The 14,553-nt window shown below is 39.0% G+C and overlaps 1 protein-coding gene across 1 annotated transcript; it reads left to right on the top strand.

The window, feature by feature from the left end:
• Nucleotides 1-12: 12 nt before the first annotated feature.
• On the top strand, nucleotides 13-10,955 carry DCK (deoxycytidine kinase). Its single transcript, XM_084286257.1, has 7 exons — nucleotides 13-103; nucleotides 1,060-1,178; nucleotides 2,875-3,068; nucleotides 4,216-4,363; nucleotides 5,861-5,976; nucleotides 6,452-6,551; nucleotides 9,696-10,955. The coding sequence occupies exons 1-7, from the start codon at nucleotides 34-36 to the stop codon at nucleotides 9,720-9,722; spliced, it is 774 nt and encodes a 257-aa protein (XP_084142383.1). The 5' UTR covers nucleotides 13-33; the 3' UTR covers nucleotides 9,723-10,955.
• The last annotated feature ends 3,598 nt before the right edge of the window (nucleotides 10,956-14,553 follow it).

Raw genomic sequence — 14,553 nt, 5'->3', positions numbered from 1 at the left:
ACACCCCCCCCTCCCTCCCGGTGCCGTCCCCTCATGGCGACTCCCCCCAAGCGCGGGCGGCTGGAGGGCAGGGTGAAGAAGATCGCCGTGGAGGGCAACATCGGTGAGTCGGGGGGCGCCCCGCCGCCTCGGTGGGTGCCCGGGGGCGGCGTAGCCTTTCTCCGGTTCCGTCCCCAGAAGCGGAGTCGCGGCGCGATAGCCAGCCGGGGGATAACGCGAGGAGAACGTCGGCTGCTGGGAACGCTGCGGGGGGGGGTTTGAGGGAAAAAGCGAGCTTCCCGGGGTGGTTTTTAATTTGTTCGCCTTTCTAAGGGTTTATTTTTAAAGGGTTATTCTCTCCTGCCTTTCCTATAAAGATTTATTCGTTCCTGACTGAAGCATAAGACACCTGTGTAAAAGCAGGCTGTCAGGTTAAACTTGTAGTGTTCAATACCTCCCTCAGCAAACGAGAGAAACCTGTTTAACTGTTGTGAAGAGCAGGAAGTTCCTTCATAATAAGATGCTTTTTTTTTTTTTTTTTCTCTCCAAGAGCTGAGCTCAAAATTGAGGGTAGGAGTTGTAAGGAGTAGGTACCAGTTTGCTGACTGGTGCTTACTCCTGTACTGGAGAACCAGCTGCTTGTCATCTCTCAGTTTTAATTACCTCTTTTAAAATCTGAGCATTTTCTCCATTGGTGGTGGACCTGCATGCTGTATCTTTGAGAAAACATCCCTTCTGCTTTATGTTTCCTCTTCGCTATTTTTTTTTTTTTTTTGCCTAAAGTGTAAATTGCAGCAACTTTGAGCCCAAGAGTGGACCACCAAGCAAATGTAACTTTCCAGATAATTGACAGGCTTGCTGTCATTATTGCTTTGATATGAGTGTTGTAAGGGTTTTTAAAACACAAAAAATTGTGCTTCAGTTCCTTGATAATTTGTGGTGCACTATGGTCTCTGAATCATACCTGAATGACGTCAAAATGGTGGGGGACACCCATTTATGATACTTGAAAATAGTTGTTCCCTTGTTAAAGAACAGTAGCCTTTTTGACTACTGTTCTTCCTCAATGCTTTTCTACAGCTGCAGGGAAGTCAACATTTGTGAATATCCTCAAACAAGCTGATGAAGAATGGGAAGTTGTTCATGAGCCTGTAGCTAGATGGTGCAATGTTCAACAAAATTCGGAAGATGATTGTGAGGTATGATAAACTAAGATGAAACTTTATTTTTCTCAAAACCAGTGAAGTGCTCTTCTAATATGAGAGGTTGTGGTCTTCTGAAAAAAACAGGTATGTTTAGAAAATACATGTGATAGGTATCTCTCTTACTGATTATCATCATAGAACAGTTTGGGTTGGAAGGGACCTTAAAAGCCACCCAATTCTGTTAGATTCCCTGCCGTGGGCAGGGACACCTCCCACCTGACCAAGTTGCCCAAAGCCCCATCCAGGCTGGCCTTGGGCAGTTCCAGGGATGGAGCATCCACAGCTTTTCCGGGCAGCCTGTGCAGTGCCTCACCACCCTCAGAGTAGAGTACAGAATTTCTTCCTAATGTCTGATCTAGACCAACCCTCTTGTAGTTTAAAGCCTTTCCAAAGCAAGAAAACTCCTGAGTCAAGATGAAGATTTGTTAATAAGTAAAAGGTAGAGGGGGAAGATAACAAATGATGCAAAAGCAATCACTGACCTCCTCCCAGAAACAGTCCTGGCAGCCTCTGAGCACCACTACCATGCAAATCAAAGCCTTCCCCTCCTCTTCCTTCAGCTACCTGAGCTAATTGCTGAACATGACATCTTAAGGCGTGGAATATCACTGGCCTGTCAGAATCCCAACTTCTTGTGCACCCCCAGCCTGCTTGTTGCAGTCAGAGTGGGAAACGAGGAAAGACTTTATGTTGTGCAAGCACGTTGCAGAACATCAGTCTGGGATTAACTGTTCTAGCCTCAAAAACATAATGCATCACACTATGGGCTGTTCTTTGACAACTCTATCGCGGCTGGGTCCAGCACACTTGCATGAAATTTCAAATCCATCATAATCACCCCTTGAGGCTAGACTTAGAAATGGCACTTTTCTGCAGTTGCTTTGTCTGGTTTGAAGAAACATGATGTTATATATAACTCCTAGAATTAGTCAGGAAACACACACACATATATATATATATAAAGACAAGACTACTATGTGTTCCAGTTTTGTTCTAGAATTTGAGTTGAGCTCAAACACTAAGTCCAAATACTGAGATATTTTCAAACATCTAGAGATAATGTGGCAAAAAGATTCAGACAGAAGCAATCATATTTGATATATTACGTTTTCTAGTAAAGCTGAGGTACACAGCTTTCAGTTTTGGTGGCTTTAGTTGCTGCCTCAAGATGTTTGAGCAACGTTCTGTGGGCTGAGGGATATTTTTGGCCTGGAGGCTGTTCTGAACCTCTCAGGTATGATGAGAACATCTTAAGGTGCTGTATCGGTAGCTGTTATAATTGTACTGTAATTACGGAACTGGAATGCACGGAAAAACAAAAATAGCTCAACTTCATAATTAAACATAGGCTTGTCAGAGTGAAAGGAGCATGGATTTTTTTCACAATGTTGTTGACTTCTTGCACTGAGAGAATGCTGTTCTTTCATGAAAGTTTGTAAATACTGATCAAAGTGTTTTTTTTTTTTTTTGTACTTGAGCGTTTTGACACTGTAGAGTATTCTGTGCTAGAAGAAATGTTACTGCTCTTTATGCTTTGTGTACAAATAGGGTTGAGAGGTAAATGATGCAATTGCAAACCTGAAAGAAAAGCTGGATGGAGTTGTAGTTTAATGTAGTAGAGCAATTCTGTTTTAGCTTAATACTCTACCTTCCCAACTTTTAAAGGCTCACCATATTTATTTAAAAACAGGAGCTGACTACATCACAGAAGAGTGGTGGAAATGTGCTTCGGATGATGTATGACAAACCAGAGAGGTGGTCTTTCACTTTCCAAACGTACGCCTGCCTGAGCAGGATTCGGGCTCAGATCAAATCCCTTGAAGGCAAACTCAGAGAGGCAGAGAATCCTGTGGTCTTCTTTGAACGATCTGTCTACAGTGACAGGTATGTTGGATGTGAAGTCCGTCGAGTGAAGAGCAAAATCCTCCTAAATGCAGCCCAGAAATTAATAACAGGTGGAGCAGGCCTGAGCTTTGTCAATTCCTTCATCTTAACTTTGATGCAGGAGAATCACAAGGATAGCGTTAAGAGGCTTGTTAGCGTTCTCTCAGTGGTGTTGACAGTGAAATAATTTTACTGAGTTGAGGGTTTATACTTCTGTTGAATAACCTTGAACTCGTAGAAATGAATCATTTAGATGGGAAAAGACCAGTAAGATCATTAAGTCCAGCCATTAGCCTAGCACTGCCAAGTGGTAGCACTACCACTAGATCATGTCCCTAAGCACCATACCTACACGTTTCTTGAAGACCTCCAGGGATGGTGACTCAACCGCTTCCCTGGGCAGCCTGTTCCAAGGCCTCACAACCTGTTCATTGAAGACATTTTTCCTAAATACCCAATGGAAACCTTCCCTGGTGCAACTTTAGGACGTTTCTTCCTGTCCTTTCACTTCTTGCTTGGGAGAAGAGTCCGACCCCCACCTCACTACAGTCTTCTTTGAGGTACTAGTGGTAGTTGTAGAGAAACATAAGGTCACCCCCAAGCATCGATAAACTGTTCGTAGTTTCTTACTCTTTCTGGGTATTTTTTTTATGATTTGTGCATGCACATTTCCTTTTAATTAAAAGGGGAGTAGGCAACAAGAAGAACAAAGCAGTTTCTTTGTTGCTTGCTCTTGTTTTCTTCTGTGCTTCATGCAAAGGGTCTAGCTGTTCTGTATTGCTGTACCTCTCGGTGTGTAGTTGCAGAAGGTTAGATTTGATCACTGAATTCCATCACAGAATCCTTACTCCTTGTTTGCTGTGTTCTAATAGATTGTAAATAAATTTCCACAGTGTTTCAGTGGCTTGTAAATTACTCCTGAACAGATACCTGAGCTTCAATTTTTACTGTTCCTTGTGGATGCTCCTGGAATAGGCAGAAGTACAGAATGAGAAAACCAGCTGTTTATTTCCTGTCCAAATATTCATGAAAGTTACACAGTTACTATGTTGCTTCTTTTCCTAGTTGCTGCCCAGTAGTTTGGGCAAAGTACTTGATAACTGTGTACAAGCTTAGTTTTGTTTACAGAACTGTTTTGTGTTCACAGATACATCTTTGCAGCTAATTTATATGAGTCTGATTGCATGAATGAAACAGAATGGACTATTTACCAAGACTGGCATGACTGGATGAATAAGCAGTTCGGTCAAAGCCTAGCGCTGGATGGGATCATTTATCTCAGAGCCACTCCTGAGGTAAGGAGTAAACAATTATGACAACAGAGAAAACGAGTACCTGTTCTGTGCCTTGCTGTTAAAATGTGGTCTTTGTATGTACTCCCATGGATTTTTTTTTCTGCTAAAAATGCAGGTTTTAACTATGATTTTAGGACTTCATGACTGAAGAATAATGTACTTGTAAGGAACTCTACTAAGGTCATGGTTCTGTGTCATTACATCTCACTATTTCTTTGTTTTACGGATGGTTTTGAATGTCTAAGACAAGAAAACAGTTGAAAAACTTGCCTTGAATGTAATCTTTTCAAAATACTGAGCTATTCTTAACCTTCACCGTAAGAATCCTAATGATTAGAGTTCAATTTAGATTGTAGTATTCCCCCAGAGACTGTAATACTTGAGTTATTACTAATACCGTCTGGAAGTACTTAACATAAGAATGTTCTTTCAGATGTAGCCTGTGTATTTGTAAATAAAATGTGAAGATAATGTTTTTCTAATTATAAAAGCAGGTTGTTTATATGGTGAGCAAACCAGAAACTACTACTACTGGTAATAAAATAAGTGAAAAGTGCAAAATTAGCTATAGGATCTTTGGTGTGACAGAATAATTTATAGTTAATGCCTCAGAGGATACAGGGTGTGTGTTTGTGAAGCCCTTTCACCTGGAGCAATGGAGCTAAGCCAGATGAATGCATTTGGTTGATGCAGTGCTTCAGCACAACGCTTTGATGTCTGGGTGTGCAATGTATTTTAAAATAAGGTAACAACATAAATACCACTCTTGAGTATGAAAGTTGCATAAGAGGATAAAAAATAAGAAGAGTTTTAAAAGGTTCCAATTGAAGTAACTAACTGACTTGTAGGTCACTTCCATGCTTCTCTACTTTGATCTTTTGTTTTTGTGCTTAACAACTCAGTAATGTAACATGCTAGATAGAGTTTCTGTGAGGGCTTTTTTCCTAGGCTTATTGTCAAGGGATTTTTTTCCTTCTTTAGTTTGAGAATGTATACTCACAAAATTAAGCAGTTTTAAAGAATCTCATACTGGAGGCGTTGGATGTGTTCAGGACTGAAACCGAGTATGACATTCAAAAACAGAGCTCTTTAGACCCAGAAGTACATAAGGAGATTTTGAAATGCCAGTCTGTAATGTTGTAAGGGTGCTTCTATTCTCTTTCCACGCAATACACCGGTCCCCATGTTCTTTTAATAAAAAAGCCTATTTGAGACATGCCTTGTAGCGGAGAAACAATGCAATAAATTTCCTTGAGTCCTTCTTTGATTTTGAAGATAGTCAGTAGGCTCCATCAGCTGGAAATGGAGCAATGTTTCCATGTTTCCTAAGATAGGAAGCAAGTTGAACGTTCATTTTTGACATATTTTGCACAGTAAAAAGGGTTGTCGGGGGGGAAAACAAACAAACAAACAAATCCAAAAATACTCGGCAAACTAGACTTACTCTGTATGTCTGCAAAAACAACCAATCTTTTCTCTTTTCAATTTTGCATTTAGAAATGCTTAAATAGGATTTACTTGCGTGGAAGAGATGAAGAACAAGAAATTCCCATCGAGTATCTGGAGAAGCTTCACTACAAGCATGAAAGCTGGCTTCAGCATAGGACACTGCGGTAAGATCTGTTTAACAATTACTTTAGGATGGATAAATGCTCTAAGAACGTTCTATAATGCTTTTTCTACCATTGAAACTTCAGCTTTTCCTTTGATATATCAAGTCGAACCCCAGGAATCTATTTATCTATACATCCTTAGTGGTATTGACTTTATGACGTGTTAATGATTGCTAGGACATGCAATGTGCTTTCAGCTCTTTTCACATAGAGCTCTGCAGAGCAGATGGTTCAGCTGAACTCATTCTAATAAATGGCTGAATTGATCGTTGGGTGCTGGGGGAGCGGTGTGTTCAAGGATCAATAATGTATCCTAGGAGCTACACTGTCAGTGTAAGCTTTTTTGTTTATATTCAGAATTCATGGCTGTGATTTAAATGTGCAGCTCTTTTCATGGGTTTCTTAATAACAAAAACCAATGGATACATGCTTTTTTGCAGCTACTAATATTTTCTTTGTTTCTATTCCCATGCAGAACAGATTTTGAATATCTACAGGAAATACCTATCTTAACATTAGATGTTAATGAAGACTTCAAAGGCAAAAAGGACAGATATGATCACATGACTGAAAAGGTAAAAAATCTTGTGAACAGAACAAACTGATCATTTAGATTAATTGACAACCTGTCAAAATGATTTTAAGATGATACTTGCATCAAAAAGTGTGCTGTTCTTCGAAGTCAGACTGATCTTCAAAATTGTGCCTCTTGATGTAACTTCTGACCTAAGTTTTCGATTTTTTTTAAAAAAAAAAAAAAAAGTAAAAAATTAAAAAGGAAACATACTAGGCTTATTTGAGAAAACTTTGACAATTAGTTTTGTTTGCAAATATAATGCCGACTTTAAACCCTCAAATGTTTAAAGGAACTGTTATTTGCTGTGTCATGCTTATAACATCATGCAGCTGTCCTAAGAAATGTGATGGAAGTGTGAGAGGATGAGAAAGGCTAGCTGATGAGAGGAAGAAAGAGAGAGGCTACACAGGTCAGATGTTTGGATTAAAGTCTTCCCTGTAATATGTGTGAAGAAGTCTAACCTAGAGTGCCAGTCAGTGGAAGAAGGTGGTTCCAGGTGCTGTGAAAACAGAGTACAAAACCATTAAAACAGACAGCGGAAGGATGAGTTTACTGAATCTGCAGCTGAGTTTTGATGCAAAGCAGTGAGTCAATGGAAAAATACTTTAGGTTTTGTAGATTTTTTAACTAAATGAAAGAGTAAGGCTCTCCTTCTGTCTTCTGGTAAGTCTGCTACAATAAGGGACTATGTAATATGGCTAATGTAAAGACTCTCTAAAAATAATATATTATGTAATCATCCTTCTAAAATATTTACAGCATGGGGTTTGTTCAGTATCTGAACCTGCCTTATAGCCTGCTGCAATACTGCTTAGTTGGGATCACGTTTGCTAAATTGGCAGTATCATTAAAGCTTTTCCTTTCAGTTGTATTTGATAGTGTTATTCAAAATCCTTCTCAAACGCAGTGATCTTAACATGCAGGGAGTACTCTTCAAATATAGCTTCTTATTTTAATTGAGAAGTAATGCAGAATCTAAATCAGAATTAGTCTTTTATTTGAAGGCATGGAAAAAAAAATACTGGTATGAAAGGAATTCAAGCTGAGATTTTTGTTTGCATTGAGAAAATCTAAATCTTAGCACCAACTGGTGTAACACACACAAATGTTAATTACTCAAGTGTTTGGTAGTTGAATCATGATGGGATTCAGCTTAGGACAACCTTATGTCTTTGAGTAGTTGCAACGAGTTCCAGGCCTTAGCGATGTTAAGTGCACGCTTTTCCTTTCTTTGGCAATTGCTTGTTTACCCTCAAGGAAAGCGGTTCTGTCCTTTAGAATCAGTTTAGCCACTGAGAAGTGGAACTGTTCACCTGATTAAAACCAGCATTCATCATATTTGCCTCTTTAAATCTTGTCAGTTGGTGGAAAGACCGATCATCCTGGCTGTAGAATTGATTTTCTTTCTGTCTGCACCAAGAGTGAAGACCAGGCTCGGGCCTGGTAGGGATTAAGATAAGTAGGGATTTCAGTGGAGTTTTCTCCTGCGTAGCTGTGATGCTACCTGCGAACAACCTAAGCCCTGTGTTGGCCTTATTTTTTGGGATTTCCCAGGTGGTGAAACTGCTACACTCTTCTTGAGGCTGGGTTCTTTGGCCTTTAATATGTGCTTATGGCTGGTGTTGATTCAAAACTCACACGTTTCCTGCTTGCCTCTATTGTAATGCTCGCTTTCAAAGATCAGTCCTAAAACCAGTGCCTAAATCATTTTTATAAATTTCCTCATGCAGCATTGTTGTTGCTAATTTCTAAAATGGATGATGGCTGTCTTATGATTACCATTACTCTGGCTAGAATGCTCGGTTCCCTTCACTACATGAAAGGATTTGACCTCTTTATTTCTGCTTCCTTGAACCCTGAAATAGGAAAGGAATGGTCATGATATGAGAATGTGATCCAAGATCTGTTTCCATTTCACATCAGGAATTTAGACAAAACATTTACAGATGTGCCTTGTGTATGAGAGCTTCTGCCAATGGAATAACACCGTGCTCTCTGGTGAATTGTGCATATTTTTCTATGCAGTAGTCTAGCCTGAGTGGAGGGAGAGGAAAACTCTCCTAGTTCTGATTGTATCACAGTGTAGTTGCTAGGATGATCTGGAATCCTTTTGAAAGAGAGGAGTTTTGTCCCTAGATGCTGGATTCCTTGGGTCCTGTAATGATTTTAAATATTTTAAAGAAGGGGTCCTGTAATGTTTTAAATATTTTAAAGAAGGTTGCCTGGGCCTCACTGCCACCTCTTCCTACCTCTGTGCTTTAAAGGAATTTCCTCTTGGGGAGGGGGAGTGGCGGGTGCACAACAAAAAGGCTGCATACCTATGATAAGAGCATTCTCAGTCTTTGGTAGTGACCTGAATTGAGGATGTTGTCTAAAGGGATTGCACCTTAAAGCATGGTGCTGCTCTGCTGCTTGGCACACTGCCTCTTTTGAAGTCATTTCTCGTGCAATTGTAAGGATTATTTGAAGTGCTGTACTGGGTCTTGATGCTCTAAGTAGAACATGTAGACCTCTGGGTTCTAGGTACCGTTCTGTGGGCCAGAACTTCAGTATTAATTTTCAGGTAGCATTTGATCCGTTCTTCAACCACAGGACATGGAGCTTAACAGTACCTGGAATATTTATGGCATCGTCCTACAGTATCAGATCTCTTTGAAGGACTGTGGTTTTGCTAGGTGGTGTTTTATTATTTATTTGCCAACCTCAAATTATGAGGAACCCATTAAATGGATTAAAGGGGCATTGGGCTCTTCATTGACATAAAATATGAACAGTGTTGTGGTACTGGGTGTGACCTGATGTCTTCCAAATGACAGATTTTTTTGAGGTGGTCATTATCTTCCTTGTGGTTAGGTTAGACCTGCTTTTAAAGGAATTCATTTGTGATGTAGGGTTGTAGTTTAGGAGCGTGGGAGGAACAAGCGTCATTCCAACGCATTGCTCTTCGTACCTGCTAAATTACAGGCACTGTGGGTGCAAAAAAGTTCTTAGTGGACAAGAAATGGCATGGACAACCCTATTTATTTTTCCCAGTTCCTGTGTCCTGTAGTACGGCATAAAGCAATGGAGAGGTAAATGTAGTTTCTGTGTATTTGTGTTGATAAATTCTTTCTTCGTTGACAGTATGTGTTTCTTTTTGCAGGTGAAGGAATTTTTGAGCACATTATAATCCTCTTTGAAGCACAGACGGAGCCAAACTGTTCCAAACATCTGTGTGATCAAAGTCTGAAGTACATTTTCTGCTTTTATAGAAGGCCTCTGGAGAGGCAGGACTCAACCCTGTTGATTTAATTGTGAGGAACAAACAAACTCTGTGAATAGAGAAATTATTAAATAAATCGCTAGGTCTGTTGAGGATTATACAAAGTAATACGGACAAATTCTGAAGATACTAGCATTCTGCAAGTTCCTGAATATTCTGCCTGTTTCTGATCAGATGAATAACTTCTTCTGGAGTATTTTATAGCATTTTTTAATTTATTTTATGACCAGTAGCTATTTAATTTTCAGGGAAGTAGTGTTTTTTCTTAGCTCTCTCATGAAGTTTTCTAGTGGAGTTGACTTGTTACTGGTGTCTTACTGTTCAGAGGAAGAAAACATAAATGCTTACGCTGGTGAGGAAATTTTAATATATCTAGGAGTTTTATATTTACAAGATATACGAAAAGTCATCTGACAATTTTGATAGGTGAAGTTGTTTTCAGAATATACTGAATTGAAACAAATCCAGATGTCGCAAACTCTGGAGATACCATCTTAGTTTTTAACCTGTTTATATTGTGCACTGCAAGATAGAACATTAAGAGGCTTTCATTTCTCTAGCATGTGTTGTGTTGTTTTGTTTGTTTTTTTTTTTTAACCCTGAACTCTCTGTAACACAGCTGGTTTTGGCTGTTTTTAAGTTCCTTTTTTCCTGTAGAGAAGTGTGTTTGTTTGATAGGTACTGTAAAGGGAAGAAGAAAATCTTGCAAATGATGTTCAGCTCTAAATGACATGTTTCTAAACGTTTACTTAGCTATGTTTTGGATGTCAGAGGCAGCTTCCTGCTGTTGTTAGAGCTTCTTCATTTGTTAACTGAGCCTTCTGGGTGTTCATATGTAATACTGCAATAGTTGGAGTAGGCTGTCCTTAACCATCACCTTGTAGTAAGAAGGGGAGAACTCTGTGGAGTAGCTGCTGTTTTAGTGCATTTCGTTCCATTATCGGAGCCACTTTTGTTTCAGGTGCAGAAAATATAAACTCTACAGGGTGCATGTCTTTACGTACTGTTTTATGTGCTGTTTTGTTCAGCTTTAAGCACTTCTGAATGATTGCACAGTTGGCTTTTGAATGCAAAAATTCCATTGTAAAGTATTTTATTGTCTACTATGGTGTCTGTGTAACTTGCTAATTTGAGATGAAATTTCCTCATTTGTTACTGGAATTGTGCTGGTGTTCTCTAGCATTGACTGAAATAAAAATGGTTGGAAAGACTTCTTTGATGCTTAGTATTGTTAGCTCCCTTGTCTTGTAAGACAAATAATGTAGATCATTGGTTTGTGATATTGGTGCAACGGATGAATTTAAGATGATATATCCTTGGAGTGTTTGAAGTATGTGTTAACTAATATTTCTGATGCACTGAGATGCGTCAGATGTCACTAGCTTCAGTTTCTTTCATATATGGGTATTGCCTTTACAGGATAGAGACAAAGGATTATATAAAATATATCTGTAACTTCCTGATCAGTAGGAGTGTTTTATGTAATACTTGTGTTACAGTGGAATATAGCAGTATTATGGTAGAACTACTTGTTTTGGACTTCCAGATTGCCTAGTAAAAGGAAGGATTAAGATCATAGCTCCAGAAATGAAGTGAATGAGGTGGATGAAGATTTAGTTTAGATTTATGTAAAGCACAGCAAAACCTTTAAAGAATTCTTGGCAACAGTCAGAACAGTAACAACTTATTTTGACTGACTGTGCAATTATTCCTACTGTTTCAGCTGTCAAAATCATGGATTTAATTACAGGAATTGGAATGACAGTGCTCATTTCAAGCAGTAAACAAGTCTGTGTTCTTATAAAGACTTCTTTTCAAACCCATCACAGAACACGCACACATTCTGTGGCAGATTATCTCCATCCTGTTCCAGAAAGCTTTACATAATCTCTGCCAAGTTTGGGTTTGAGAAAGCAAAGTCCTGACCAATTACTAGAACGTTTTTAATTGCTGTAATCAACAACAAAAAACGCAACAACAACAAAACAAGGAAAATTTTCAGGGCTTTGACACTAGCTGTGTTGAAGTGCAAGAAGCTCTTTGTATGTAGGACAGATGGAGAATGAACAGAAGTGGCAATGTCCTTATGCTGTTCTGTCTCTGTCTCCACTTAGACCCCACAGCTCTACCAGTATCTCAGGCTTTCAAATTTATCCATATTCTTTTCTTTCTTTAAATCTATTACCAGCCTATCACACAACAGGATTGTTTGTTTCTTTTTTTTTTTTTTTTTTTTTTTGTCTGTTAGAGATATGGAGGGTTTCCGAACTGATGCTTACATTTGGTGATGTTTTTTCAGTCTCTGAGCGCTGCGTCCTTTCTTTTCCCTTGGGTAAGAGACACCTTGATGGAACTGGCTAGAAACACTTGCTTGTTTTAACCAAGTGTCATTGTGATTGGGGAAAACGAGTTGGTATGCAGGTTCTATTATGTTTTGTCTGGTTAGAATACAGATTAAAATATTGATTGCTAGCATTATAATTGCTATGTAAGTACACGTATGAGTAATAGACATAGTATTACCTCATTTTATTTTTAGTACTTGTAATTGTTTTTTTTGTGTAGTGATATGAACATTGATATGAACTTGATATGAACACTGCTTAGAACAGCAATCAGTTTTATAGGTAGAACTTTATTTTTTGTATTTACGTGCCAGTTAACTGTTTCTACTGTTTTTCATTATTTATGCAGATGTCATCATAATGGAATTGTATATAAAATGTGGTTAGTATAAAGATGATTACATTCTTTTTCCAGCAATTAAAAGACACCAGAAATCTACTTGTGAACTAGAAATGACAAAGGAGAACTTCCCTATAAGCTAATAAGCAAAGAAGAATGTAGTAACAAGTAAGTCATACCTTGGTAGGGAAAAGTGCATTTGCTATTTCCAGGTTGTTTCAGCAAACATAGGTATAGAAACCCTAAGGCTGCTTTTAGACTCACTGCATGATCTAGAGAAAAGCACTCTACCTCAGTTTTTTTATCTTTAAAATATCGGTATCTCCCTATCTCTTCAGAAGACTGGGAGGATTAGTTAATATTGATGTGCTGCTTTGTAGGTCTAAAGTGCTCTATTAAATAATTAAGAAAGAAGGTGGATGTAGTTTTAGAATTTTTCAGTGGAATGTTTTGCTTTTGGTTAAAAGGGGTCAGTAGAAATTACTTTTTTTGAATCATATTAAAAGCCATTAGTGCAACGTCACTTGTGTTGAAGTTGTTCACTAAAAAAATACAGCCACTGAAAACTGGCACCCTTTGCAAGGAAAAGCTGTTACTATAAATAAAATCTTGAAATAAAAATAGCTGGCAAAATCTGTGCTGTAGTCCCTGTAGCTAGTGGTAGCGGTGAAGCCATTGTGCAGTTATGTGCAGAATTTGCCACATGAGGTCATTGTATCCTCAGTTCTCCTGCTGAGCTGGCTGCAAGTAAAGCATTAGCATTTTAACTTTGAATGGCTCTGGAAAAGTTCAAGCAGGAAGAGACTGCTTCCTGGCCTTGCCAGAGCAAAAACATTGAACTGATGAATAAATACTCTACTGAATGAGATAAATCCTGATCTCTGGAAGGAGGGGAATAAAGCAAGCCCTTGATGCATTAAGTGAAGGACTAAAAGGCTGAGCTGATAGGAGGGGTTTTAACACCAGAAGGTCTTCCATGCAACCACCACCTGTTTCTGCTCTGTGAGTGAATATTAGCACATGGATAACACTAATCCTGGTGCGCCTGAGCAATAACAATCATCTAGACCCAAAACATCAGGCCCAAACGCAGGCAGTGAGCAATACCAATGTTGGCAACGTGCTGGGGAAAATAAATCAGTTGAGAATTGTACTGAATCCATGCTTGGTACTTAATGTATCAAATATAAGCCTGCAATGGGAACGGCTCTGAAATTGTGACTGAAAGTGAGTAGTGACAGGGAGTGTAGATTCTGGACATAAGTGGTCAAGTGATTTATTTTACCTTAGGTCAGAATTCAGTGGGGGCGTGCAGTGAATATAATGCACAGAGGCTAAAACCTAACTGTTGTGTGTAGGTGACTTGTTCTTAGGTCAAGGTTTCAAGCCATGGCTGTAAGCAACATGACAGCAGTATAAATAAGAATTTAGTGCGTGCTAAAATAATACATAGGATGGTGCTCGTTTCTTGGATTTCTGCTGATTGCTTTTCTCAGTGTCCTACACAGGGTGTACATTAGATACATGTATCTGCAGGATGTTGTTAGTCCAGCTCTTACCATGTATGTTTGCTGGCTAATAATACTGACAGGCTTTGGAAAAGGAGGTGGCCACTGCAGTTTGTTCAGAATACGTTGCTTTGTCCACATTTTTCCTTTCTGCACTTCATTCTCTCTCCAATTTCCTTCTAAGTTGTTGTGACTTCTAAAAAATACCGAAGACATTATCTTGCACAATCTTTAATAGACTTGTTAAAGCCAAAATTTCAGTAGCATGCAGGCTACTTGTAAATGTGGGTTCTGCTGCTTTCCTAGTTTTCTCTCTTAGGAATCCTAGTTGTTTTCTCTGAGTGATTCTCTTGTTAGCCTGGTTGATTGCTGGGGCTCTTAGTACTTCTTCATGGCTTCAGCCCTGTCCATAGATGTGTACTTGACAGTGTTCTCTTTTTTATCCATAATTATCTTCAGATTTGCCTCCACCAATTTCTTAAAATGATAGCTATTGCCCTCTGATAAGTTTCCACTGCACCTTTGGCTTTGTCCTGTCCATGGAG

This window comes from Netta rufina (assembly GCF_964035555.1).
Source record: "Netta rufina genome assembly, chromosome: 4".
Classification (NCBI taxonomy): Eukaryota; Metazoa; Chordata; class Aves; order Anseriformes; family Anatidae; genus Netta; species Netta rufina.
The sequence above is the reverse complement of the archived record's forward strand: the minus strand, read 5'-3'. Positions and strand labels throughout refer to the sequence as shown.